This window comes from Neovison vison, chromosome 2 (genome assembly GCF_020171115.1).
Source record: "Neovison vison isolate M4711 chromosome 2, ASM_NN_V1, whole genome shotgun sequence".
Taxonomy (NCBI): domain Eukaryota; kingdom Metazoa; phylum Chordata; class Mammalia; order Carnivora; family Mustelidae; genus Neogale; species Neogale vison.
Genome location: NC_058092.1, coordinates 62,163,606 through 62,190,869, shown reverse-complemented (window position 1 = coordinate 62,190,869; position 27,264 = coordinate 62,163,606). Strand labels below are relative to the sequence as shown.

The 27,264-nt window shown below is 35.1% G+C and overlaps 1 protein-coding gene across 1 annotated transcript in view; it reads right to left on the bottom strand.

Annotated features, from left to right (window-relative positions):
* The window catches only part of LOC122900093 (serine/threonine-protein kinase TNNI3K), a 349,591-nt gene that overhangs the window by 283,294 nt on the left and 39,033 nt on the right, over positions 1–27,264 (bottom strand). The window contains exons 5-6 of the mRNA XM_044238472.1: positions 15,167–15,252; positions 13,704–13,801 (exon numbers count right to left, since the gene is read on the bottom strand). Coding sequence (XP_044094407.1) covers positions 13,704–13,801; positions 15,167–15,252 — 184 coding nt within the window. The remainder of the gene's footprint in view (positions 1–13,703; positions 13,802–15,166; positions 15,253–27,264) is intronic.

Genomic DNA, 27,264 nt, shown 5'->3' with positions numbered 1-27,264 from the left:
AGCTGCATATCATTTACAAACTTTCCAATTAAATGACCCAGCTACAGCCAGACTTACAGTCATTCCAGCCCAAGCACCAGATATGTGAAGCCTTCAGGGGATTCCAGTTTCCTGGTTGATGAAGTACCCCAGTCATTTATGTCTTCTCAGCGGAGGCCCTAAATACCGTTGAGCAGAATCAAGCCATCCCTGCTGTGTCTTGTCAGAATTCTTGAACTGAGAATCCATAAGAATAATAAAATAACTGTTGTATTAGAGGACTAAGTTTGGGGTGATTTGTTATGCTTCAACAGACAACTAGAACATGTCATGGCAGAAAATGTAGAAAATAGAGTAAAAGAATAAATAGCAATTTATAACCTGTAGTACCACCATATAATCACTATTATCATTTATGCACATTTCCTTCCATTCTTTTTCTCAGGTATGGACCTTCATGAAACTAGATAGAGCACAGACTAGCACAGCAAAGTAAACTTGTGTTTGCATATAATGGCCACTTCCTACATTTGAGACATGTTCCCTAACTTCTTAAGCCATTTTCCCCCCCTATAATGGAGATAATAACAGTACTAATCTCAGAGTTGTTGTGAGGATTAAATCAAATAATGTAATGCATTTTGCGTAATGCTTGACATAATTTTTGTTATTATTTATTATCTACACAATTGAGCTATACTACATATAGAGAAAAATAATTTCCCTTTTTCATTTGGTATAAAATACTGAGAATTTCCAATTGTTTGGCAGATGTAGAGATATGTTATTCAGATTTCCCTTAAAGAAGAGTGTACTGGGAATGTGGTTAGCTGGCAGCATCCCTTAGCTAGCTCTTTCAAGGATCCACTGCAGCAGTAGAGGTGAGATCTTTCCAAGGTGGTCCCCAGTCCGTGACTGGGAAAGCTGATGGTAAAAGAACCAGCACTGGTAAAAGAACCAGCCATTGCCACTCAAGCATTACTCCTCTAATAGACAATTTTTGCTCTGGAGTTCCTATTGGGCTGGTAAAGATTTTAGTAAGTCTGCACTGTGGTCTGACATCTTCCCCAGACTATTCTACTGCCTTCCTTCTTTTTCACAGGTGTCACTTAAAAATAAATCTCCTGGCCCCCAACGTGGGAGCAGTCAACTATATAAACCAATTAATAACAAAATCAAAGAAACACATCAACAATAATACAATAATAGTAGGGGACTTTAACACTCCCCTCACTGAAATGGACAGATCATCCAAGCAAAAGATCAGCAGAAAATAAAGGCCTTAAACGACACACTGGACCAGATGGACATCACAGATATATTTAGAACATTTCATCCCAAAGCAACAGAATACACATTCTTCTCTAGTGCACATGGAACATTCTCCAGAATAGATCACATCCTCGGTCCTAAATCAGGACTCAACCAATATCAAAAGATTGGGATCATTCCCTGCATATTTTAAGACCACAATGCTCTGAAGCTAGAACTCAACCACAAGAGGAAGTTTGGAAAGAACCCAAATACATGGAGACTAAACAACATCCTTCTAAAGAACAAATGGGTCAACCGGGAAATTAAAGAAGAATTGAAAAAAATCATGGAAACAAATGATAATTAAAATACAACGGTTCAAAATCTGTGGGACACAACAAAAGCAGTCCTGAGAGGAAAATATATACCAGTACAAGCCTTTCTCAAGAAACAAGAAAGGTCTCAGGTACACAAACTAACCCTATACCTAAAGGAACTGGAGAAAGAACAAGAAAGAATCTATACTCAGAAAACTATAAAGTACTCATGAAAGAAATTGAGGAAGACACAAAGAAATGGAAAGAAACCCAGCAGGAGAAGAGAAATCATAAAGATCAGAGCAGAAATCAATGAAATAGAAGCCAAAAAAACAATAGAGCAAATCAACGAAACTAGGGGCTGGTTCTTTGAAAGAATTAATAAAATTGATAAACCCCTGGCCAGACTTATCAAAAAGAAAAGAGAAAGGACCCAAATAAATAAAATCATGAACGAAAGAGGAGAGATCACAACTAACACCAAAGAAATACAAACTAATATAAGAACATACTATGAGCAACTCTACACCAACAAATTTGACAATCTGGAAGAAATGGATGCATTCCTAGAAACATATAAACTACCACAACTGAACCAGGAAGAAAGAGAAAGCCTGAACAGACCCATAACCAGTAAGGAGATTGAAACAGTCATTAAAAATCTCCAAACAAACAAAAGCCCAGGGCCAGACGGCTTCCCGGGGGAATTCTACCAAACATTTAAAGAAGAACTAATTCCTATTCTCCTGAAACTGTTCCAAAAAATAGAAATGGAAGGAAAACTTCCAAACTCATTTGATGAGGCCAGCATCACCTTGATCCCAAAACCAGACAAGGATCCCATCAAAAAAGAGAGCTATAGACCAACATCCTTGATGAACACAGATGTGAAAATTCTCACCAAAATACTAGCCAATAGGATTCAACAGTACATTAAAAGGATTATTCACCACGACCAAGTGGGATTTATCCCAGGGCTGCAAGGTTGGTTCAACATCCGCAAATCAGTCAATGTGATACAACACATCAATAAAAGAAAGAACAAGAACCATATGATACTCTCAATAGATGCTGAAAAAGCATTAGACAAATACAGCATCCCTTCCTGATCAAAACTCTTCAAAGTGTAAGGATAGAGGGCACATACCTCAATATAATCAAAGCCATCTATGAAAAACCCACGGCAAATATCATTCTCAATGGAGAAAAACTAAAAGCTTTTCCGCTAACGTCAGGAACACGGCAGGGATGTCTATTATCACCACTGCTATTCAACATAGTAGTAGAAGTCCTACCTCAACAATCAGACATCAAAAGGATATTAAAGGCATCCAAATCGGCAAAGAAGAAGTCAAATTAGCACTCTTCGCAGATGATATGATACTATATGTGGAAAACCCAAAAGACTCCACTCCAAAACTGCTAGAACTTGTACAGGAATCCAGTAAAGTGTCAGGATATAAAATCAATGCACATAAATCAGTTGCATTTCTCTACACCAACAACAAGACAGAAGAAAGAGAAATTAAGGAGTCAATCCCATTTACAGTTGCACCCCAAACCATAACATACCTAGGAATAAACTTAACCAAAGAGGCTAAGAATCTATACTCAGAAAACTATAAAGTACTCATGAAAGAAATTGAGGAAGAGACAAAGAAAAGGAAAAATGTTCCATGCTCCTGGATTGGAAGAACAAATATTGTGAAAATGTCTATGCTACCTAAAGCAATCTACACATTTAATGCAATTGCTATCAAAGTATCATCCATCTTTTTCAAAGAAATGGAACAAATAATTCTAAAATTTATATGGAACCAGAAAAGACCTTGAATATCCAAAGGGATATTGAAAAAGAAAGAGTTGGTGGCATCACAATTCCAGACTTCAAGCTCTATTACAAAGCTGTCTTCATCAAGACAGCGTGGTACTGGCACAAAAACAGACACACATATCAATGGAACAGAATAGAGAGCCCTGAAATAGACCCTCAACTCTATGGTCAACTAATCTTCGACAAAGCAGGAAAGAATGTCCAATGGAAAAAGACAGCCTCTTCAATAAATGGTGCTGGGAAAATTGGACAGCCACATGCAGAAAAATGAAATTGGACCATTTCCTTACACCACACACAAAAATAGACTCAAAATGGATGAAAGACCTCAATGTGAGAAAGGAATCCATCAAAATCCTTGAGGAGAACACAGGCAGCAACCTCTTCGACCTCAGCCGTAGCAACATCTTCCTAGGAACATCGCCAAAGGCAAGGGAAACAAGGGCAAAAATGAACTACTGGGATTTCATCAAGATCAAAAGCTTTTGCACAGCAAAGGAAACAGTTAACAAAACCAAAAGACAACTGACAGAATGGGAGAAGATATTTGCAAACGACATATCAGATAAAGGACTAGTGTCCAAAATCTATAAAGAACTTAGCAATCTCAACACCCAAAGAACAAATAATCCAATCAAGAAATGGGCAGAGGACATGAACAGACATTTCTGCAAAGAAGACATCCAGATGGCCAACAGACACATGAAAAAGTGCTCCATATCACTCGGCTACAGGGAAATACAAATCAAAACCACAAGGAGATATCACCTAACTCCAGTCAGAATGGCTAAAATCAACAAGTCAGGAAATGACAGATGCTGGCGAGGATGCGGAGAAAGGGGAACCCTCCTACACTGTTGGTGGGAATGCAAGCTGGTGCAACCACTCTGGAAAACAGTATGGAGTTCCTCAAAATGTTGAAAATAGAACTGCCCTATGACCCAGCAATTGCACTACTGGGTATTTACCCTAAAGATACCCTAGTGATCCAAAGGGGCACGTGCACCCAAATGTTTATAGCAGCAATGTCCACAATAGCCAAACTATGGAAAGAACCTAGATGTCCATCAACAGATGAATGGATCAAGAAGAGGTGGTATATATACACAATGGAATACTATGCAGCCATCAAAAGAAATAAAATCTTGCCATTTGCGACAACATGGATGGAACTAGAGCATATCATGCTTAGCGAAATAAGTCAAGCAGAGAAAGACAACTACCATATGATCTGCCTGATATGAAGAAGTGGTGATGCAACATGGGGGCTTAAGTGGGTGGGAAAAGAATAAATGAAACAAGATGGGACTTGGAGGGAGACAAACCATAAGTGACTCTTAATCTCACAAAACAAACTGTGGGTTGCTGGGGGGAGGGGGGTTGGGAAAAGAGGGGTGGGTTTATGGACATTGGGGAGGGTATGTGCTTTGGTGAGTGCTGTGAAGTGTGTAAACCTGGCGATTCACAGACCTGTACCCCTGGGGATAAAAATATATGTGTAAGCCCTGACCATGTGCTCTTCACCTGTAAAAAGGGAATCTAATACCTGCTGTATCCATTTATAGGGTTGTAACAGGATCAAATTGTATAATGTATGTATAATGTTTGTAAACTCAAGATTCTTACAAGTATAATTTCATATATTAATATTAATGTCATTCCCAAGATTGACCTATGAGAACATTCATCTTACATCTTAGTCCATTTTATCTCCAAATATGTTTAATCATGAAATACCTCATTACCTTCACCTGCAGGATGTTATACCTGGGCTAAATTATTTTCTATAATACCCTATCTAGCTCAAAGAGTCAAAAAGTCCCTGAAATGTCACTTCAAGCTGTAAGGAAGACCAGACCTTGGTTTGGAATGATGATTGGGTTTCTCGGGGTGGAAAAAGGCAAATGTAAGAATATATTTTAATAATGTGCTTACTTAACTATCTTTACAATGCAAGTTACCCAGTCAAGTAATTATTATAGCCTATTTGTGCAAGTAAGGAAAAAGGTAAAAAAGCAGTTTTGTAGTCTTCGAAGAGTATTAAGGTTTCTTTTAGGGCAAGAGAGTATACAGAGCTTCAGTATAAAACATACTTAGCTCCAGGCATTAAAGTTTAATGGACTAGAGCTGCCTCATGCATCACAGACATCTCCAATGAAAGGATCCATTAATCAGTATAAAAATAACTGCTCATGAAAGTTCACACCTATATTTCTATTGTTGAAACAATTCTGAATTTACCTCTGCAAAAGATATCACTTATTAAAGGTTGGTGTGACAGGAATGCTTGACTTTGTCTGAAATTTGGAAAACAGGAAAGAAAAAAGAGAACACTCTTAGACTGAGTATCTGTACTCAAAATAAACCTCTAACTTTGCTTTTGAACTTTTTTATCTCATCATCTCTGTTGACCCTTCTTCCATTTCCTGGTGTTCAATAATACAAAAAGAAAATATCAGAAATTCTATTTGTCTTTATTTATAAAAAAGAATTAAATTTTACTAATATTTCACACAAAAATTTGTACTGGTGGTCTCAGTTAATGGATCAGTTAGTTATGTGTCACATATAATACCCAAACTATGATAAATAAATACTTATAATTCCAAATGGATAGAAGTTGAGAGTTACTTCTCAATTTTTTCTTTAGCATTTAGTAACTACAGATGCATTACTGCTCATGTGTGCTAAATTTAGTGGCTTTATAGATTTTAATATCTAATTTCAACTGAATTTATTTCTAAAAAATTGTCAGATTATTTTTAAAAGATTCCTGTGGGAAAAATCACAGAAGAAATGTATATCATTAATATAAGAAGAAGGGAAGGAAAATAGCAGAGCTGGCATGCTGGGCAATTTTCTTTCTAGTAATTTGAGATTTTTATAAGCCAAATTTCCAGGTAAAAATAATGAATAATTAATAATATTTGAAAATAAGTTTGTAAAAATATTTTAATATTATCAAAGAGGATATATGAAATATGGATTTATACCAACAAATTTTAACATTCTCTGCCAGAGAGTGTATTTTTGCTTAGAAATATTTGTTGATAAATTTTTTCATAATTATGATTTTGAACAAATATATGCATTGGGGAGATAATTTTGTAGCATATAATAAAAATCTTAGAATCCATTGATCTAAGTGTAGACTTCACTACTTTGATGTTTTTAGGATTACATATTCTCATCTCTTTAGAATGTTATAATCCAGAAGATGTGATCCTTTTTGTTTGTTTTTGGTATAAAATGGCTGAACATTAGGGACACCTGAGTGTTCAGTCAGTTAAGCTTCTGACTTGGTTTTGGATCAGGTAATGATCTCAGGTTGTAAGATAAGCCCTGTGTTGGGCTATGTGCTCAGCATGGAATCTGCTTGGGATTCTGTCTCTTACTCTCCTTCCCCTTGTGCCCCCATGCTCATGGGCTGGCACATGTGTGCTCTCTCTCTCTCAAATCACCAATCAATAAATAAGTAAATAAGATATATTTTTTTAAATGGCTGAACATTCGTTCTTCAATAAATATTTGTTTGAAATGAAAGTTCAACAATGATAATTAACTTTTAACGAAGTACATGCTATAAGCTAGGTATTTCACTAAGTACTGTAAATGGTTTGTCCTTTTTAAAACTATAAACCACTCAATAAAATATGCTATTCTATTTCCTCCATTTCAGAGACTGAGGGAGAGAGTAATTTGTTTAAAGATGCATAGCTAGTAAGTCTCAGAACTGAGATATGGAAATAAATAGTCTAGCTTCTAAGATGATAGTCTTTATTAAGGTATATTATGTCAATATCAAGTATTATTTGTGCTAATGCTTGGATACTCATCAATTTCTCAAGACTATTTATCAAGGATCTTTTATATGTCTTTATACACTGAGTAATTAAAGAAAAAGACTTACTCCCAATGTTACAAGTTCATAAAACATATGAAGTACCCAAATAAATAACTGTAAGTGCTGTAATATAAAACAATGTGAATTTGTAATTGAAATCCCAAAGAGAGTACAATAAAACCTGCTTGGGAGTTCAAGAATCCTTGAGGGAGCTCAATTTATCTTGGTTTCAAATATGTAATAATATCTTAAGAAATAAAGAAATCAAAATATATATAAGCAGAAGAAATAATAAGAATAAAAACACTGGGGTATGAAAAATGCTTGTCCTAAAGAATGAAGTAATCTAGAACAGTACTTTACAAACTTTAGTATGTAAAACTGTCAGCTGGGATTAAGAACAAAAAACAAAAACTCATTCTCGTTGGTTAGGGGTAGGATAGGGAATGAGGTTCTGCATTTCTAAAAACTTCTCATTTGAGGCAGGAGCTTCTGGTCTTCTTACCACAATTTGAGTTCCAAGACTTGAACAATGATCCTTATCACTTAGTTTACATCAAAAAACTGCTTACATCAAAATTGCCTAGGTTGTTTGTTAAAAATTTAGGTTCCCAGCATATTCTGTATGTACAAAATTTGATTGAAGTGAGATGTGGAGAGAAATATCAATTTTAAACATGTAGTTACCATATAATTCTTATGCATATTAAATTTGAAAACCATTAGAGTTGAAAGAGCAGTGACCATAAGAAAGTCTGAAAAGTGATTCCAGCAAAATTGTGAATTAAGGGATTTTGAATATCTTATTTAGCAGACTGAATTTTATTTTGCAGGTAAGGAATAACAACAGTAATTTTTAAACAGAACATTGACATTACAGATTTGTGCCTTATGCACATCATTTTGGAAGTAATCTAAAAATAGATGGGGGCAAGACTAAATAACATGTACAGATTTCCCCCACTGACGAGTAAAATACATAAGATGGAACAAAATACATGACACAACTCTTATAAGCCACTGAAGAATATGAATAAAAGACTGTGATCTTTGGAAGAAGGGAAAGACATAAGGTAAGCCTCCATAATATTCCATGAGTGCTCTCACTTTCTGCCTGAGATATTTCTCTGTCACAGAAGAGAAAGTGAAAAGGCAATCATAATGAGTTAACAATTGAGATTAAGTTTCTGGGATTATAAAATGACTGCAATTTGTTAACAGGGTAACTGTAGCAGAAGAAGCAGCTACACAAAGAGAGAACTATAGACATCTGCACAGAGATTCACTATGGATTTTCGAGTTGAACTGTGCAGAAACAGAGACACTCTCTAGTAGATAAGATCACTGATTTATGGCTGGAAAGTATATGGTAATTATGGAAGAGATCATGGAGTAATGGGAAATTTTGGAGTTCCAGAAACCATAATGGAGACTTTACTAAGTGACTTGGGCAATCAGGTAAAATATAAAAAATCCACACCTTTGGAGTAAGAACCATATTCAGGAGTAAGGACCACATCCTAGAGTAGGAGGTATGCTTTTAGGCTAAGTCTGAAACTCAAATAGACCCAACCTCACAAAAAATCAAATCAAAATTGACTAGGTGAAATGTAACTGCCTTCCAAAAACAAAACAAAACTCAACATCTTTAAAGGAAGATAACATGATGATTTATTGTAACAAATAACACATAATGTCTAACATCCCAATAAAAAATTTAAAAATATGTGAAAAAACTGGAAAATGTAATATACAGTCAAGAGAAAAAACATTCAGTAGAAATAAACAATGGGGTAATCCAGATATTAGAGACAACAGATAAGGGATTTAAAACAGTCATTAATGATAGATTCAAGAATTTAAAGTAAAATATGGAAAAGCAAAGGAACAGATGGGTAAACATAGAAAAGAAATTGAAATTATATTTTAACATCAAGGGAAATCCTAGACCTGAAAAATAAGGTATCTGAAATGAATAACTCTTAGTAGATTATCATCAGATGGGAGATCGCAGAGGAATCATTTTTGAACTTGAATTCAAGTAATTAGAAATAATCAAAATTTAAAAACAGAGAGAAAAAATATAGAAGAAAACGAACAGAGTGTGGAAGATTACCAAACATTCCAACATACATATTTGAAAAAATAATAATCAAAATTTCTGAAATTGATGAAAGCATAAACTTATAGACTTATGAAGCTCAATGGACTCTAAAAAGCACTGTACAGAGAAAATCATACATAGATTTATTATAACCAAAGTGCTAAAAATTAAATATATTTTCTCTAAAGGATATGAAGTATTTATCACAAAAATTCTAACAATATATTGGAATTTATAACATATATAGATATAATGTATAAGACAACAATAGTATAAAGAGTGAAGATAAAGTGGAATCATACTATGGATGGTTGTGTTTAAAGTGAGATAGTCTGATATTAATAGATAGTGCATGTGTTTATTGAAGATCTATAATGTAATCACTTATCAGTTAAGAAATAAGGCATATAAGTTTTGCTATAAGAAAATGAAAAGGCAAGCCACAGATGGGAAAATTTTGCAAAATGTATATCCAACAAAGGACCCATACCCAAATATATAAAACACATCTTTTCTTATAATTCAGGAAAACAACAAACCAAATTTAAAAATGGGATAAAGATTTGAAAAGACACTACAGCAAAAAAAAAAAGTGATTAATAAGCAAATAAAAATCTATTCAATTTCGTTAGCCACCACAGAAATGCAAATTAAGCAAAATATCAATATATATCCAATAGAAAGGTTAAAATAAAAAATATTGACAAGTGTTGGCAAGACTGTATAACATAATCATTAGAAACAAACACATTGCTAATGGAAATGGAAGATGATAGAACCAACTCGGTAACTTGGCATTTCTTATAAAATAAACATGCACTTCTGATGTGATCCACCAATTACATTCCTACACATTTCCCAAGAGAAATAAAGACAAACACTCAAAAAAGATCTGCACATGAATATTAATAGCAGCTTTATAACAGTCAAAATATTGAAAAAAGTCATCTGTCCATAACAAGTAAATTGCTGAACAAATTGTACTATATACATTGAAAGGAATATAGATCCACCAGAAAATAAATGAATTACTGAACATACAACAATAGTATTATGCTAAGTGACAGAAACCATTATAAAAGATAACATACTGAATGAACTGTATTTAGGTAAATTCTAGAAAGGGAAAAATTATACTGATTGAAAACATGTATGTTTTCCAGAGGTCGGGGGATAAAGGAAGAAATCGACTACAGAGAGGGTATGAAGGAAATTTTTTATATGATAAAAAGTCCTATATCATGACTGTGATGACAGTACATGACTATATACATTTTTAAAAGTCATCAAATTGCCCACTTAAAATTGTGAATTTTATTGTACATAAATTATACCTCAATAAATCTAGCCCCTATTCAAAAAAAAAACTAAACAAAAACAAAAACAAAAAAACAAAACAAGTAAGATGAGTGCTAACCAGCCACATGGAATTAAAAAACAAAACACCTGTTCCATTATTATTAATGAAAGCAGAGTTGCCCTACTGGTAAAAATTACCCAGCTCTGAGTTGGATCCAGCATGCCAGGGTATATGATTAAGTGAGCTGCTGATGTGATCAATAAAAAGATGTGAAAATCAGATTATGCATTTTGTGAGTGGTAAAAATAAAGTTCACTTGAAATATTTATAAAACTCCAAATAAATATACATAAGTAACTAACTGTTCTGTGTGAACCAAAATATTAAAATCAAGGTAGGAAAGGAAAGGAAAGGAAATAAAGGCAAGGAAATTTCTTTCAGATAAAAGAGATTCTGAGACAAAAAAACTAAAAAACTAAAAATGAATGAATGAATCAATTCTAAATAAGAAAAATATAAACAACTTTTTATAAATGACACTAATAAGATAACTAATCAAATTTGAATCTGGACTATAGATTATAGTATTGCATCAATATTAAATTTTCTGATTTTGAACATTGTATTGTGATGATGTAAATGGATTTTCTTTTTCTTAGGCAGGTTAGGGAATGGATAATTAGAACTAGATTTAATGCAGTGGTAGTATGAATGGTAGAATCAATGGTAAAATGAATGGTAGTATGAATGTGTTTTAAAGGAAATTGTAAATTTAATTTGTTTTTGCCTTTATTAAGGAATAAGTAGAATAATCATGCACTTTATTATAGCCTTTTCAAAATCTTTGCCTACCTTATGTCCTAAGACTCTAAATTTGTTTAAACTTGCTAAAAAATATCTAGTCCATATATCCTTCCATATAATATATGAAAACAGAAGAAATAGAGCAAATGCAATTCTAAATATGGAAATTCAGTTTTGATAAGCAGAAGTAGAAGAAATTCTGTAAAGATTGTAGCACTAAATTATTCAAAATGCATTTCTATGGTTGTGTCATATTATTAGGAAAACAAACTAATATAGAAAGGAACCCCCCAGTCAGATTCAGAATTCATGGTTTCATATACTGCCTTAAGTTGCTTCTTTGGAGCTTTTCTACCTTCATCTCCTGCTAGTCAGCAGAAAAGCCAGATCAGACTCTGCTTACCATATCCTGAATTCAGCCTCAATTCGTTTCACAGGATGATTAGGAGGTATTAAAAACAAGTTAGCACATAACTGATGCTTTCTCACAGGAAAAAAATGACTAGGCATTGGCTGGGCTCAAAAAAGGATGAATATTAGAGCATCTGCACTATGAATCACAGGAATATGTGAATCTGAATCATGGGAGAATATGGCTTCTTTCCCCTCACCACGATAAACTCTAAAGGATTGGGGAGGGAAGCTAGTGAAAAGTGTTCCTGATATGAGCAACAGCTGCCCCCCTCCCAACTCCTGCACATACAAAAACTGAAATAAAAATAAAATCCTGTCACAGATTCATATAAAATTAAGAAAGAACAAAATATGCAATATAATGAGAGTCTGAGAGTCTGAGCCAACTGCACTTGATCCCAATCACTATTCTGACCTTTACTAGATATGTAACTTTAACCTTCGGTTTCCTTTTCTTTAAAAAAATGCTATTATACATATCACTGAGTTATATTAATAGTTAAAGAAATAATGTTTATAAAACCTAGTATAATACTTAACTCATAATATAGAGTAAGTAAAATTATATATTAAAGTATTATGATTAGAGAAGAAACAGTTTATATTTATTTTATATATTCTATACATTTATATTTATGACAATTTCCAGGATCTATCCCAATACTGAATATCCCAGTCTTTCCAATCCACTTTTATATTTACATTCAGATCAAGTACTGAGATTAGCTGTGAAACAGGGACTGATGCAAGGAAATAAGCTGAAGAAAAAGTAGGAAAAATAAAAGAAGGAAAGTAAAGGGAAGTCTAGAGGTATTTTTTAAAAAGATTTTATATATTTATTTGAGAGACAGAATGTTGCATGAGTGCGCATGTGAGGAGTGGTGGAGGGAGGGCAGAGGGAGAAGGAGAGAGAGAATCTTAAGCAGACCCCACACCCAGTGCAGAGCCCCATGCAGGGCTCGATCTCAAGATCCTGAGCTCGTGACCTGAGCCAAAATCAAGAGTTAGATGCTTAACTAAATGAGCCACCCAGGTGCCTCTAGAGATATTTTTAATTAAGGTAAATGTGCAGAAAAATAAATGTAGCTTCAATGTGCTTCTTTCATTCTCAAAGACAACCTCATCCTCTATTGCACGGAGGCAACTTGGTCTCTTGGTGAGAAGCTCTGGCAAAGGGACCAGAAGGCCAGGTCCCAAATCCTGGCTAACCCATTAACTAACCATGTAATCTCAGAGATAATAATGGTATTCACTTACAGTTTCTTGTGAGACTTAAATGAGTTAAACATGGAAAGTATTACAGAGTATGTACCTGGTATATAGATGATACCAGGTCAATATAGAGAAAGAGCTTCACCTAGTAATATAATGCTCTAGTCACTCTGAATGTTTTTCATGATTACCAATTTGCCAACTCCCCATCACACACAGGAAGAAGAAGAAGAAGAAGAAGCAGCAGCAGCAGGAGGAGGAGGAGGAGAAGGGAGGAGGAGGAGGAGGAGGAGGAGGAGGAGGTAGGAGGAGAAGAAAGAAGAAAGAAGAAGGAGAAGAAGAAGCAGGAGGAGGAGGAGGAGAAGGGAGGAGGAGGAGGAGGTAGGAGGAGAAGAAAGAAGAAAGAAGAAGGAGAAGAAAAAGAAGGAGGTGGAGGAGGAGAAGGAGGAAGAAGAGAAGAAGAACAAGAAGGAGAAGAACAAGAAGGAGAAGAGGAAAAAAAAGAATAGGAGGAAGAGGGAGGAGGAGGAGAAGAAGAAGAAAAAGAGGAGGAGGGTGAAGGGGAGGAAGGGCAGCAGCAGTCTGAAGATACACATCATCTTAAGTTGTAATACAGTATTATGGGAAGAAAAATACTGTACCTTGTAAACTGCCAAGTGCAAGGCTGTAAATCCATTTCTTGTTAGTCGAGATGGGCGAAGCCCTTTTAACATAAGGGTTCTAATATGTGACTTGTTGCCTTAAAGAGAAAAGTGAAAAAAGGTTAAATTGTTGTGGGAGTAGACAAATTGACTTTCAAATCTCTCTTTGACTTAATGATAAATTCACACCAAGGTATGAAAATGTCAGACTTGTGGCACCTGGGTGGCTCAGGTGGCTCAGGCAGTTGAGTGGTGAGTGTCTGACTCTTGGTTTTGGCTCAGGTCATAATCTCAGGATCTTGGGATCGCCATGCCTTGGGCTCTATGCTTAGCACAGAGTCTGTTTATTTCCCTCCCCCCTGGACAAACACGCTGGGGCTCTTGCTCTCTCTCTCTCTCTCTCTTTCTCTTAAATAAATAAATAAATAAAAGAAATCTTTAAAAAAATGTCAGACTGCTGTTCTGCAGGCCATTTGTAAAGTTTTCTATTAATTGATAGCCATCCTTAGTACTGTACACTTCTATTACATGCATAGAACCTTGTATCAGTGGTGTTTATTTAAATCATTCTGTTACACTTTTTCTGTAGTACTCTCATTATTGGTTGGTTTTGAAACATAAAAACATGAAAATTCATTTCAATAAACAGTGAAAAATCTTAGATAAAAATCTAGTTGCACTGGATTCCTCAAAACATTATTAGCAGGAGAGTTTCTTTAGATCAGAGAAATCTGGAAGAAGGAATCGAGGTTGGAAATGCATGTTTAAATTTGGGAGGAAGATCTGTTAAGTAGAGTCTGTTTAGTTCTGGGAGGAATGCTTAAAAAATATGATTAGAGTTGATATTTCTGCATTGGTGTTTTTTATTTAAAACCTGAGTTTAGTGAATACTAGTTTGTATTAACAAAGTAAATATTAATCATTCATTAATAAATTTATTAAGTATCTACTATATGCCAGTGCTTGGGATACATCAATGAACAAAACCAACAAAATACAAGTCCAATTAAACTCTAAATCTTCACGTTGATCAATCTGCACTTTGAGATTTTATCTTTGGCATTTATCTTACCTTACACATATTTTACTGCAGATTGTAAAGCAATTGCATGATTGTATTTTAGGGAATGCTTTAAGTGCTTCTGAATTTAACCTAATCCCTGACTGGCACACCGAATACTGAATTCTTTTTTTTTTTTTTTTTTTTTTTTTTTTAGTTTTCAAGCAAATTAAGTGACTTGATTCAGTGTAGAAACAAAATGAAACTTAAATTCAGAGCTAAATCCATTGGAACATCTGCCTGGTAGTTACTGCTTCAACTGAAGTTTATCAGGGTTTTAGGGACAAAGCAAAAGAGAAAATTAAGCATGAATAGAATTCTCTTGTAGACTCTTAAGCAGCTCAAATCACTGACCATAGCTACATATAACTAGTTTGTAAAATACTGAGTTTTAAGCACTCACCTCCACAAACGCAGCATAGATGTAGTAGAGACAGCCCATTCTCTGTGCGGTAATTTAAGTTGACTTTATTGAAGGCATCATCAGAGCTGAAAAAAAAAAAGTTTTTCATATGACCAAAGATTTCACCTTTTAGTTTATTATTTTTCAGTTGAAAAATTATGAAAGGAAACCTGTTACTATAAATTCAGAAGTATATCTTTTCTAGGATTTTGTTGTACCTAGAAAAATAATTTTGAATATGCATCCATATAAAGAATACTTAAAGTAGAGAGAACATAATATGAAAGTTTGAGAGACAAGTTTAAATTAAGGACCGTTATGTAGTTTTGTGTTCTATGTATAATTTGAACTTTTCAAGGAATTTTATGAATTAAATGTTATGTATAATTAAAAAAATAAAATTTATGTATAATAGAAATAGAAAACAGACATTTGAAAGTAAACTCATTCACATTCAAAATTTCACATCATATTTATGGAGAAAATCAAGAAATTCCCTTGAAAAAGAAAAAAAAGTGGCATTTGATAAGAGATTGGAGAAAGGTATATAATCCCTGCTGTTTTACAAATTCTGCCTGAAGCAAAGTTTCCTTGTACTTTGATGGGGTCAGATTTCATAGATAAAAGAGGTCTAAACTCTGATCAGGTACTATGATAAAATCCCTGGAGAGGAGTAGTGTTAGTGATTCAATTAGTAAAATCCTTGCCTTTGTGTGAACAAAGACCCTTGCCCCAGGAGGGCCCTAGAGAGCCAAAGGTACCTTGGAAAAGGAATATAAAGCTAAAATGCTTGACCTCTTGACCTCGATGGTACTCCCAGGGCATTTTTCAGTAGAAATAAGATCACATCCTTGGCCTCCCAGGTCAATTTCCAGTGGCTTCCTGCCTATTTAAATCTCCAGCAGCTTGAGTGAGATAGCATCGTCTTTGGTGAGTGAGACTTCCACAGCATTTGTAAAGTACTTACACTTGAAAGGTACTATAAATTCAGGACATTATCTTCAAGGCACCCAGTTAAGCACTTCAAGAGCTACTGGAATATTTAAAATAGAAAAGAAAAGGTGCTATTTCCAGGGTGCTGCTAAAAAGAGAGAACCTCTAAATCTAGAGACATTGAAGGATCTCTTCTGGTGAAAACTTTAATTAGCAATGGCAAGTCCAGTGGTTTGTTTTCACAGAATATTCTAGAACATCCTCATACTCATAAGCTTCTTGGTTTGCATGTTCAACTTCCCAGCTGCAAAGTCCACAGACATGCTTATTCATATTGAGAAACATACCTCAACTTGCTTTGGAATGCTATATGTAGAAGTACAATAAACTCAGAGTCATCCTTACAAATGTTAATAATATAATAGATCAAGGAGACAAGAATTTAGGGGAAAATAGCTAAAAGTTTAACTCACTCCTATCTGCACTTCCCCCTCAGTTCAATGAATGATGCTAAAAAAATATTTCTGATGAAAAAACTACTGTTTTAAACGTCTATCTAAAATGAACCTAATTGTAAATGGTATACCTATTTTATGGTATGTGCAGTAACTGCACAAAATAACATGGTTCTTGGAAATATGCAGCCTTTGCCTGAGTCAGGCTTCTAAACTCTTAAAGCCAATTGTATTACAGAAGTCTTGCAGATATTAAACTTAATAGGTAGTACTAAACAAAGTGCACTCAGAAGCCCACTTACAAGTGCATTCACAGAGTTCTTCTCGGTGATTATGATTTCAAACAGCATAGGTTTTCTGAAGAGCTGAACTCTGCTTTTAAACCTAGGTGGATGGGATTTTTCTCTTAAAGTCTGCAGGAAATCAGTGTCCATAAATAAAAAGGGAAAAGAAACTGTGACTAGCCATTGAAGATGTTGATTGACAATGATTTAGAAACCCTGAGCTGCATTGGTTTTTCTTTCCTGGTCCTTCCATTATCCAGCAATGAAAACACACAATAAGATCAAAAGACAGAAAACAAAGTATTGGGTGGGGAAGGAAAGGGAAGGCTTCTGTTAAATGTAAAGAAATATATAACCTTTAGCCTAAAAGAAGAACAGGGAAGGAAGTACCTTTTGAGCTAACTATAATGAACTTAATGGCAAAAGCTGAAAGAAAAGGCTTGGGAGCACCTCTGAAGTAATAAACCCTTGGGAAAATTTGTTTTTCAACATATTTCTAATATTATACAGCAATACTTGCCATGTTTTGATGTTTTAAAAGTGGAAATCATTTTAGCAGTGTAGGGAATCCTTAAAGCTTGGTCCTTGTATTGCAGTCCTATCATGCTTCTGCCTTTTAAGTAGTTTTTTATTTTTCCTCCCCTCCAATTTGGACAAGTCATTAAACCTCTTCAATCTGTAATTTCTTCAGTTATGAAATGATTAAAATAATGCATAGAGATTGTATTATTGTGAAGAATGCATGAGGTTAGGGCTTACTGTAGTACCTAGCACATATGTTTTCAATAAATAGTTATTTTATTATTATTACTATTGTTAACAAGGTCACTGAGCATAAAACTTCTCCTGCATAGTTTAAATCTTGGGAGAATTTTAGCACAACTTTCCCACCAAGTTTGATCTTCTTCAATCTCTCACATCTGATAACCTGCAAAATTTCCTGATTTTTACAATTCTATAGATGTTAAGTATTTTATGCTCATGGTGACTCTCTTCTAGGCTCCTAGAAAATGTCTTCACATGCTTTCACATGCTTTTAAAAAGACTACCAAATTGGATGTTGTGACACCTAGCACCTGTCAGTGACTCAGAGCAACTACTAGAATCATAATTTTGTAATGTAAGTCCAGGGGCATCATGGGAAGGCTATTTTCAACACTGGAGATATTAAAATAACTAAAATGGAAAAAATGGGAGAGCTTAAAAATCCAAGGGGAAAAAAAAAAGTTGCACTAAAAGGTTTTATGAGAAGATAGATTCAATTGCTTTCTTATTCCATGATATATCAATCATCATCAAATGATGCATTCGATCAGTCTGGCACAACACCTACTGAACACCAACTGGGTGCCCTACCTCTGTTCTTAATAATCACCTTACCATGTTCTCAACAGTCTACTTGATTTAAAACTACTCATATGTCCTGGATCCTTTAAGTGCATTAGTCCTGGATAAATGGATGCTAGATAGAATTCTACAATTGACTCCAGCATTAGTCCTGATTTCTCATGCCCCGATCAGCTTTGCAAAGAAAGTAAACATTGAATAAACAAAAAATACAAGATACTAAAGTTTATTCCCTTATTTAAAATAAGAATAATCCTAAATGAAATAAATATTGTTTACATAAGTAAAATTGAAAGCATGAATTATATTAGTGACTTCTTGTTCAACAATCAATTCTTAACTCACTGAATCTTAAAGTAGACTTGACCATTCATATGTGACTTGGTATATAGTCTTAAAGAGCTCCTTGCTCAAAACTACTGTCTGTTATTTTGTTCTTCTCTTGAATTATATCCTCCTTGAACTCATGCAACTTCTATTAATGCCAACAAAATGAACAGAGAATAGACTCCCACAATATTTGACAGTCAAGTGCAATTTTAATAGTACAATTTTTATCTTAACTTTAATAACAGGAATGTAATTTTTTTAATGAGTTATTTTGGGGCTATATTTGAATCCTAATTCTCACTTCCCATTAACTTCTAGTCAAATGTTTCTGTTTTGAAACATGTAATTAAAATATTCAAGGTTTTAATGCAATCATTCCTAGGAGAGATATTTCATATTCTCTTCTTTTGCCTCTTCTAAAGGAACTGTGTGTGTCAAATTCACTGTCAATTGAACATCACTTACGTATTCTAATACCCTAAGCTCAATTTATTTTTTAATTTTCCCTTACATTTTTCATCACCTGCCATGTCATACTGTAACTTAACATATCCTAATGAGTTCGTAGTGCTTGCTGAGGTATGGATGAAGTTCCTAATTAAAATGAAGTCACTATTACGAATATATTTCTAACAGTAAATTCTGTCCTTAATCATTAAAAATGGTAGTTTTGTATCCAAAGGTTACTTTCTTTCTTGTAGCATAATGAACTCTTTTCTTAGCCTTTACCTTTTATACAGAAAAGTATGCAGTTTCATGATCCAATTATACTTCTTTCTCTTGACCTCATCGTTTCAAGAAAATATCTGACATGACCACAATTGGAAACTAATTAAAATGTAACATTTGAACAGTTGGCCAAAAATAACATGCACAATCCAAAATATTCTGATAGGTAGATGCATTTTCTAAAATTAATTAATTTGCTGAAATTTAGGGAAGGAAGAAAAGGATTTGTTTTAGATCATCTAGTTTCTCAAATTGATAATTTAGGTTTCAAATGGCTGATTGTAATTTTTTTTGGTTTTATTTAACTTCAAGTTAGTTAACATACAGTGTATTATTAATTAATTTCAGGAGTAGAATTTTGTGATTCCTCAGTTACATTACCTCAAGACCCATTACATCACATGCCCTCCTTAAAGCCCACCACCCAATTACCCCTTCCCCCACCTGCCTCCCCTCATCAAATCGTCAGTTTGTTCTCTGTAGTTAAGTCTCTTATTGTCTCCCTCTCTGTTTTTATCTTATTTTATTTTCCTTCCCTTCTCTAATATTCATCTGTTTTGTTTCTTAAATTCCACATGAGTGAAATCATTTGGTATTTGTATCTCTCTGACATTTCACTGAGCATAATACATTCTAATTCCATCCACATAATTGCAAATGGCAAGATTTCTTTTTTCTGCCTGAGTAACATAGCTATTCATCAGTCGATGGACACCTGCACTCTTTCCATATTTTGGCTACTATGGATAGTATTGCTATAAACATTGGGGTGCACCTGCCCCTTTGAATCACTACTTTTGTATTCCTTGGATAAATGCCTAGTAGTGAAATTGCTCGGTTGTAGGGTAGCTCTATTTTTAACTTCTTGAGGAACCTCCATATTGTTTCCCAGAGTGGCTGCACAAGTTGCATTCCCACCAACAATGCAGGAGGGTTTCCTTTCTCTACATCCTTACCCACATCTGTTGTTTCCTAAGTTGCTAATTTTAGCCATTCTGACTGGTGTGAGGTGGTATCCCACAGTGGTTTTGATTTGTATTTCCTGATTATAAGTGTTGTCGAACATTTTTTTCATGCATCTGTTAGCCATTTATATGTATTCTTTGGAGAATGTCTGTTCATGTCTTCTGCCATTTTCTTGACTGGATTTTTTATTTTGGGATGTTCAGTTTGATAAGTTCTTTATAGATTTTGGATACTAGTCCTTCATTTGATATGCCATTTCTAAATATCTTCTCCCCTTCTGTTTGCTGCCTTTTTTTTTCTTTTTTCTTTTTGACCGTTTCTCTTATTGTGTAAAAGCTTTTCCTCCTGAGGAAGTCCCAATCATTTATTTTTGTTTTTGTTTCCCTTGCCTCCTGAGATGTGTCTACCAAGAAGTTGCTGCAGTCAAGATCAAAGAGGTTGCTGCCTGTGTTCTCCTTAAGCCTTTGATGGGTTCCTGCCTTACATATAAATCTTTCATCCATTTTGAATTTATTTTTGTGTATGGTGTAAGAAAGTCATCCAGTTTCACTGTTCTGCATATGGCTGTCCAGTTTTCTCAACAACATTTGTTGAAGATACTGTCTTTCTCTCACTGGATATTCTTTCCTGTTTTGTTGAAGATTAACTGACCAGAATTGAGAGTCAATTTCTGGGCTTTCTATTCTGTTCCATTGATCAATGTGTCTGTATCATACTGTCTTGATGATTACAGCTTTGTAATACAGCTTGAAGTCCAGAATTGTGATGCCACCAGCTTTGGTTTTATTCCTCAATGTTACTTAGGTTATTTGGGGTCTTTTTTCATTCCATATAAATTTTAGAATTCCTTATTCTAGCTCTATTAAAAATGTTGGTGTTATTTTGATAGAGATTGCACTTAATATGTAGATTGCTTTGGGCATTATAGACATTTTAAGAATGGTTATTCTTCCAATCCATGAGAAGGAAGTGCTTTCCCATTTCTTTGTGTCTTCCTTAATTTCATAACAGTTCTATAGTTTTCAGTGCACAGATCTTTTACCTCTTTGGTTAGGTTTATTCCTAGGTGTCTTGTGGTTTTTAGTGCAGTAGTAACTGGGATCAAGTCATTGATTTCTCTTTCTGTTGCTTCATTGTTGGTGTATAGAAATGCAAAGGACTTCTGTGTGTTGATTTTATATCCTGCAACTTTGCTGAATTTCTGTATCAGTTCTAGCAATTTTTTTTTTTTTTGAGTTTATTTGTGTTTTCCAGAGTAACCTGCCTTTTGTGAAGAGTGAAAGTTTGACTTCTACTTTGCTGATATGGATGCATTTTATTTCTTTTTTGCTGTCTGGTTGCTGAGGTGAGGACTTCCAGTACTATGTTGAACAACAGTGGTGAGAGTGGATATCCCTGTTGTTTTCCTGATTTCAGACGAAAAGCTCTCAATTTTTCTCTATTGGGAATAATATTAGCTATGGGCCTTTATGTATGGTCTTTAGGATGTTAAAGTATGTTCCCTCTATCCCTACTTTGTTGAGGGTTTTTATCAACAAAGATGTTATATTTTGTCAAATGCTTTTTCTGCATCTATTGAAAGGATCATATGGTTCTTATCCTTTATTAATGTGGTGTATCACATTGAGTGATTTGTGGATGTTGAACCACCCTTGAAGCCCAGGAATAAATCCTACTTGTTCCTGGTGAATAATCCTTTTAATGTACTGTTGGATCTGATTAGCTAGTATGTTGTTGAGAATTTTTGCATCTGTGTTCACCAGGGATATTGATCTGTTATTCTCCTTATTAATGGGATCTTTGCCTAGTTTTGGAATCAAGATAATTCTGGCCTCATAAAATGAGTTTGGAAGTTTTACGTCCATTTCTATTTTTTGGACATTTCAGAAGAGTAGGTAGTAATTCTTTAAATGTCTAGTAGAATTCCCCTGGGAAGTCACTTGGCCCTGGACTCTTGTTTGTTCGGAGATCTTTGATTCAATTTCTTTGCTGGTTATGTTCAGGTTTTCTATTTCTTCCTGTTTCCATTTTGGTAGTTTATTCATTTTTAGGAATTTATCCATTTTTTCTGGAGTGCCTAATTTGTTTGCATATAATTGCTCATAATATTATAATTGTATTTCTTTGGTATTGGTTGTGATCTCTCCTCTTTCATTCATGATTTTATTTATTTGGTTCCTTTCTCTTTTCTTTTTGATAAGTCTGGCTAGAGGTTTATCAATCTTATTAATTCTTTAATGAACTGGCTCCTAGTTTTGTTGATCTGTTTTATTGTTCATTTGATTTCTATATCATTGATTTCTGCTCTAATCTTTATTGTTTTCCCTCTCCTGCTGAACATAGGCTCATTTGCTGTTCTTTTTCTAGCTCCCTTAGTTGTAAGGTTAGGTTGCATATTTGAGACTTTTCTTGCTTCTTGAAGAATGCCTATATTGCTATATACTTCCCTCTTAACACCACCTTTTCTGTATCCCAAAGATTTTGAACTGTTGTGTTTTCATTTTTGTTTGTTTCCATGTATCTTTTTAAATTTCTTCTTTAATTTCTTGAATGGCCCACTCATTTTTTTTTTTAAGATTTTATTTATTTATTTGAGAAAAAGAGCACTGGAGAGAGAGCAAGAGAGCACAAGCAGGGGGGATGGCAGATAGAGAGGGAGAAGCATGATTCTTACTGAGCAGGGAGCCCCATTTCAGGGCTCCATTCCAGGTACCTGGTCACGACCTGAGCCGAAGGCAGACACTTAACCACCTGAGACACCCAGGCATCCCCCATTCATTCTTTAGTAGGATGTTCTTTAACCTCCTTGTATTTGTGGCCTTTCCAAATATTTTCTTGTGGTTGACTTTATTTTATAGCACTATGGTCTGAATCTTTTTATACCTAGATATACCTCAGTCTTTTTATACCTGGTTGAGTCCTGATTTGTGACCCAGTACATGATCTCTACTGGAGAATGTTCCATGTTCACTCAAAAAGAATGTATGTTCTGCTGCTTAAATGTTTTGAATACATCTATTAAGTCCATCTTGTGTAGTGTGCCATCCAAAGTCCTTTTTTCCTTGTTAATCTTCTGCTTAGATGATCTGTCCATTGCTATGAACAGGGGGTTAAAGGCCCCTACTACTATTGAATTGTTATCAATGCATTTCTTTAGGTTTTTTATTGATTTGTATATATTTGGTGCTCCCAAGTTAGGGGCAAAAGTATTTACAGTTGTTAGATCTTTTTGTTGGATAGACCCTTTTATTATGATATAGTGTCCTTCTTTATCTCTTATTACAGTCTTTGGTTTAAAATCTAGTCTGATACAAGGATGGCTACTCCAACTTTCCTTTGAGGTCTAAAAGCATAAGAGATGGTTTTCCATCCCCTCTCTATCGGGAGGTGTCTTTGGGTCTAAAATAAGTTTTTTGTAAACAGCATACTGATGGGTCTTGCTTTTTTATTCATTCTGATACCCTGTCTTTGTTGGAGCAGTTAGTCCATTTACATTCAGGGTAATTATGGAAAGATATGAATTTAGTGCCATTGTATTACCTGTAACATTGCTGTTCCAATAGATTGTCTCTGTTCCTTTCTAGTCTTTGTTACTTTTAGTCTCTCTCTCTCTGCTCAAAGTCCCCTTTAATATTTCTTAAGGGTTGGTATAGTGTTCACAAACTCCTTCAGTTTGTGTTAGAACCTTTTTATCTCTCTTTCTATTCTGGATGACAGCCGCTGGATTAATTATTCTTGGCTGTATATTTTTCCCACTTTAGAGTTTGACTATATCATGCCAATCCTTTCTGGCCTGCCAGGTCTCTGTAGACAGTGCTGCTTCTAGTCTTTTCCCACTAGCTGTCCTTTGCAGAGGTCTTCTTTGCTTGCAGTGGGGACTATTTGACCTTCATGTCGGTGTGTTTTGATTTGTTTGTTGAAAGAAGCCTGGAAAGAAAGAAAGAAAAAAAAAGAGCCTCATCCTAAAATAAGAGAAAATTAAAAAAAAAAAAAGAAAAAGAAAAAAACAAACAGACAATCAAAAAAACCATAAGCCTGATTCCAAAGGAAAAAAAGAGGGGGGAAAATAAAGAAAAACAAAAGAAAAGAACCCTAATCCAAAAAACAAGACAAAACAAAATAAAACCAAAAACACAAGAGAAAGAGAAAGGAAATGAAAAAACAAACTCACAAACAAAAAACTGTAAGTCTGATTCCAAAGGGGGGAAAAATAAAAAAAAAAGGAAAAAAGAAAAGAGAAAAAGAACAAGAGAAACAAAAAATACAGCCTGGTCTTATTTCCATCAGAACTGAAGGGGAGAACTGTGAGGCACTGTATAATCAGTACACTTGGTGTTTGTGGTATGCTGCCTGGGTTGTTCTTCTCTGGGAGAGGCCTGCTGTGTTGGCACAGTTAGTCCTGACCCACCCAGTAAAGAAAAAAAAGCACTTGCCAAGCACAGGGGGTGTGGTGTTTGACGAAAGCGGCTCCCACCTCCCCTAGGGGCCGCTGTGTTGTTCCCTGCTGCCTGGCTGTATTGGTAGTGGGAGTAAAATGGCAACATACCACTCTGTCCTCCAGTTGGGGGCTCTCACACCCTCGCTGTTCCCGAAACCCTCATGCAAAGGGGAGGGTCACAGCATGCCCTGAGCCCATCTGTCTTGCATTGGTCTCTGGTACCCTTGGGATTCAAAACTCCAAATCTTAAAGTAATGGCACCACTCCAGTCAGCTTCAACCTCTGGGTTAGAGACTTGCTGCTCTCTGACTAGTGCTCTTTGTCTCAGAAAAAGATTTTTTCATCTGTGCAGTGTGCTGATTCTATGCTTTGGCAACATGAAAAGCAGCAACCATGTTATCCGGCCTCTGTGCACACTTGTTTGCTGCCAATGAAAGGCCATTTGCTGGTGCCTGCAGTGTCTTTTGTCCTTGGAGAGGATATAAACTTTCTTCAAAATGTACTCCAGGAAGGGGAACAGTTTCTCCCAGTGAGACCTCTGAGATCCCTACTGCACTTTGTTCAAGCTCCTGGGCCAGAGATGTTCTACTCTCCAGGAGCACGTGCTACCGCAACTCTCCCGCAAAAGTCACAAACTTTCCAAAAGCTCAGAGTCTGAGCTATATTCAATGTTTGTAAAAAACTTGCACCACCCAGTTCCCCCAACTCACCAGGCTGTGGTCTGAGAGGTTTTCTTCTTGTGCAAACCCAACACCACACTCTCTCAACCCCTCTCTTCCTCTCTCCCTTTTCTCTCCTTTGGGAAGTGTTCCCTCCCCTTTGCAGCCTGGCAGCTTTCCTCTCCACCAGTTCACTTCCATCCATCTTGCACCTGCAATGTTGTCTTCCTCCAACCATAGAAATTCTGCTTCTAATCCTCAGATTGATTTCCTGGGTGTTCCAAATGATCTGACCTCAAGAAAGGAGGAAAGCTCCTCATGCCCCTACTTCTCCGTCATCTCCAGTACTTCTCAACTCATTCCCCATGTAAATTCTTATGTAGTTCTTTGTGGTGGTTTCTGATTCTTGTCCCACCAAACAACAGAAACAAAAAAATCATCAATAAGATTTGTTCGCAAGGTATATACCCAGGAAACACCCAGAAGCATATTTGCCCAACATCACAGAGATCCAATCAGCAAACTAACAACATGAAATATATTTATTCATTCATCATACAATAAATAATTACTGAAATGTTTGCAGGTAGAGCAAGAATAGCTAAGGATAATAAAATTGAGACAATAATAATTTATTGTGAGGCTTAGATCTTGCAAGACTTTTATAAAAATTAGCTACTATAATAATTATTCTTAATAAAGCACTAATATTGAATATTATATTGATTATTTTAACAATTTTATTGTTTTGCCTTGCATTTGAGAAGGGAGATCAGAAGTTAAAAGGGAAGATAGAGGCAGTATGGGATGAGAGGGAAGATTATAGAGTAAGGATAAAAGGAGGAAAGATAGTGAGACTAGGGAGGTAGCAAAGCTAGAGGGAGAGAGAGACTGAAAGAAAAAAAAGAGATTGAGATCAAGCTGCTTCATAAGGATTTTATAAGCTATTACTGTACAATTCTTATTCATAACTAGTTTTACCTAGACAAGCAAGAAAAGAAATACAGAGGTAGGTAGTCTTGGGACAATGTGAATTGTCTTTCTGTTGCTGTGGTGGTTTGTTTTGTTTCATTGCTAATTAGCATGATGTACTAACCAAACATGCCAAATAATACTTTCACACTATTTTAAGATTATAAGATGACATGTTCCCTCTTAATATTCTACTTCTCAACTTGATGCAGAATTTCACTATTTTAGATAAGGTCAGCCTGCCATATTTCTGGAGCTATTCATTTGACATTAGCTAAATTTTATAATTGATTATAGCTTTGAAAAAGTAGAATTTTGGAAGATATTTCATTTGGAGGCTAGGTATGGTGGACTGTAGCTGGGCCCAGAGGAACTTTTCAGGGAGAAAATGAGCACGAAGGGCATGTATATTTCTTCTCTCTTCTCTCCTCCTCTGAACACTTTTAGCATGCAAATATTACAACTGCTTGCTCGTGGAACAGAGCATTCTTCTGACTATTTTTGTTTATTTATCAAGCCTAATCAATTTTAAAGTGGGATATTACCATTATCAACCAAGGTATAATGATTCAATGTGAAAATGAGAAAAAATAGGATTATTTTGATTATTGCTGAAATACCATGGTATCGGAACAGTATAACTTCTCTGCAACCTCCTCAGTGATATCAAATTTCATATTACAGATTAAGCAGATGAAGAGTAGCTCTGACAATTAAATTAGAAGAGCACAGTTCTAAAATTTCTAATGACTTAAAAACATATTGAAACAAAATAATTTAATTGAAAAGCTTTTAAAGTTACATGTGGAGGGCCACCATGGAGTGTTTTTCAAACATTGAGGGTGGGGTATATGTGTCACCAGGAGTAGGGGTGGGGAACTAAAATATAGTCTTCTACTCCTACTCCTAGGCATAGTTCTCATACACAGGATAAAGCAAAATTGTGGAATGGTGTAGAGAAAATGAAAATATTTCATGGATAATT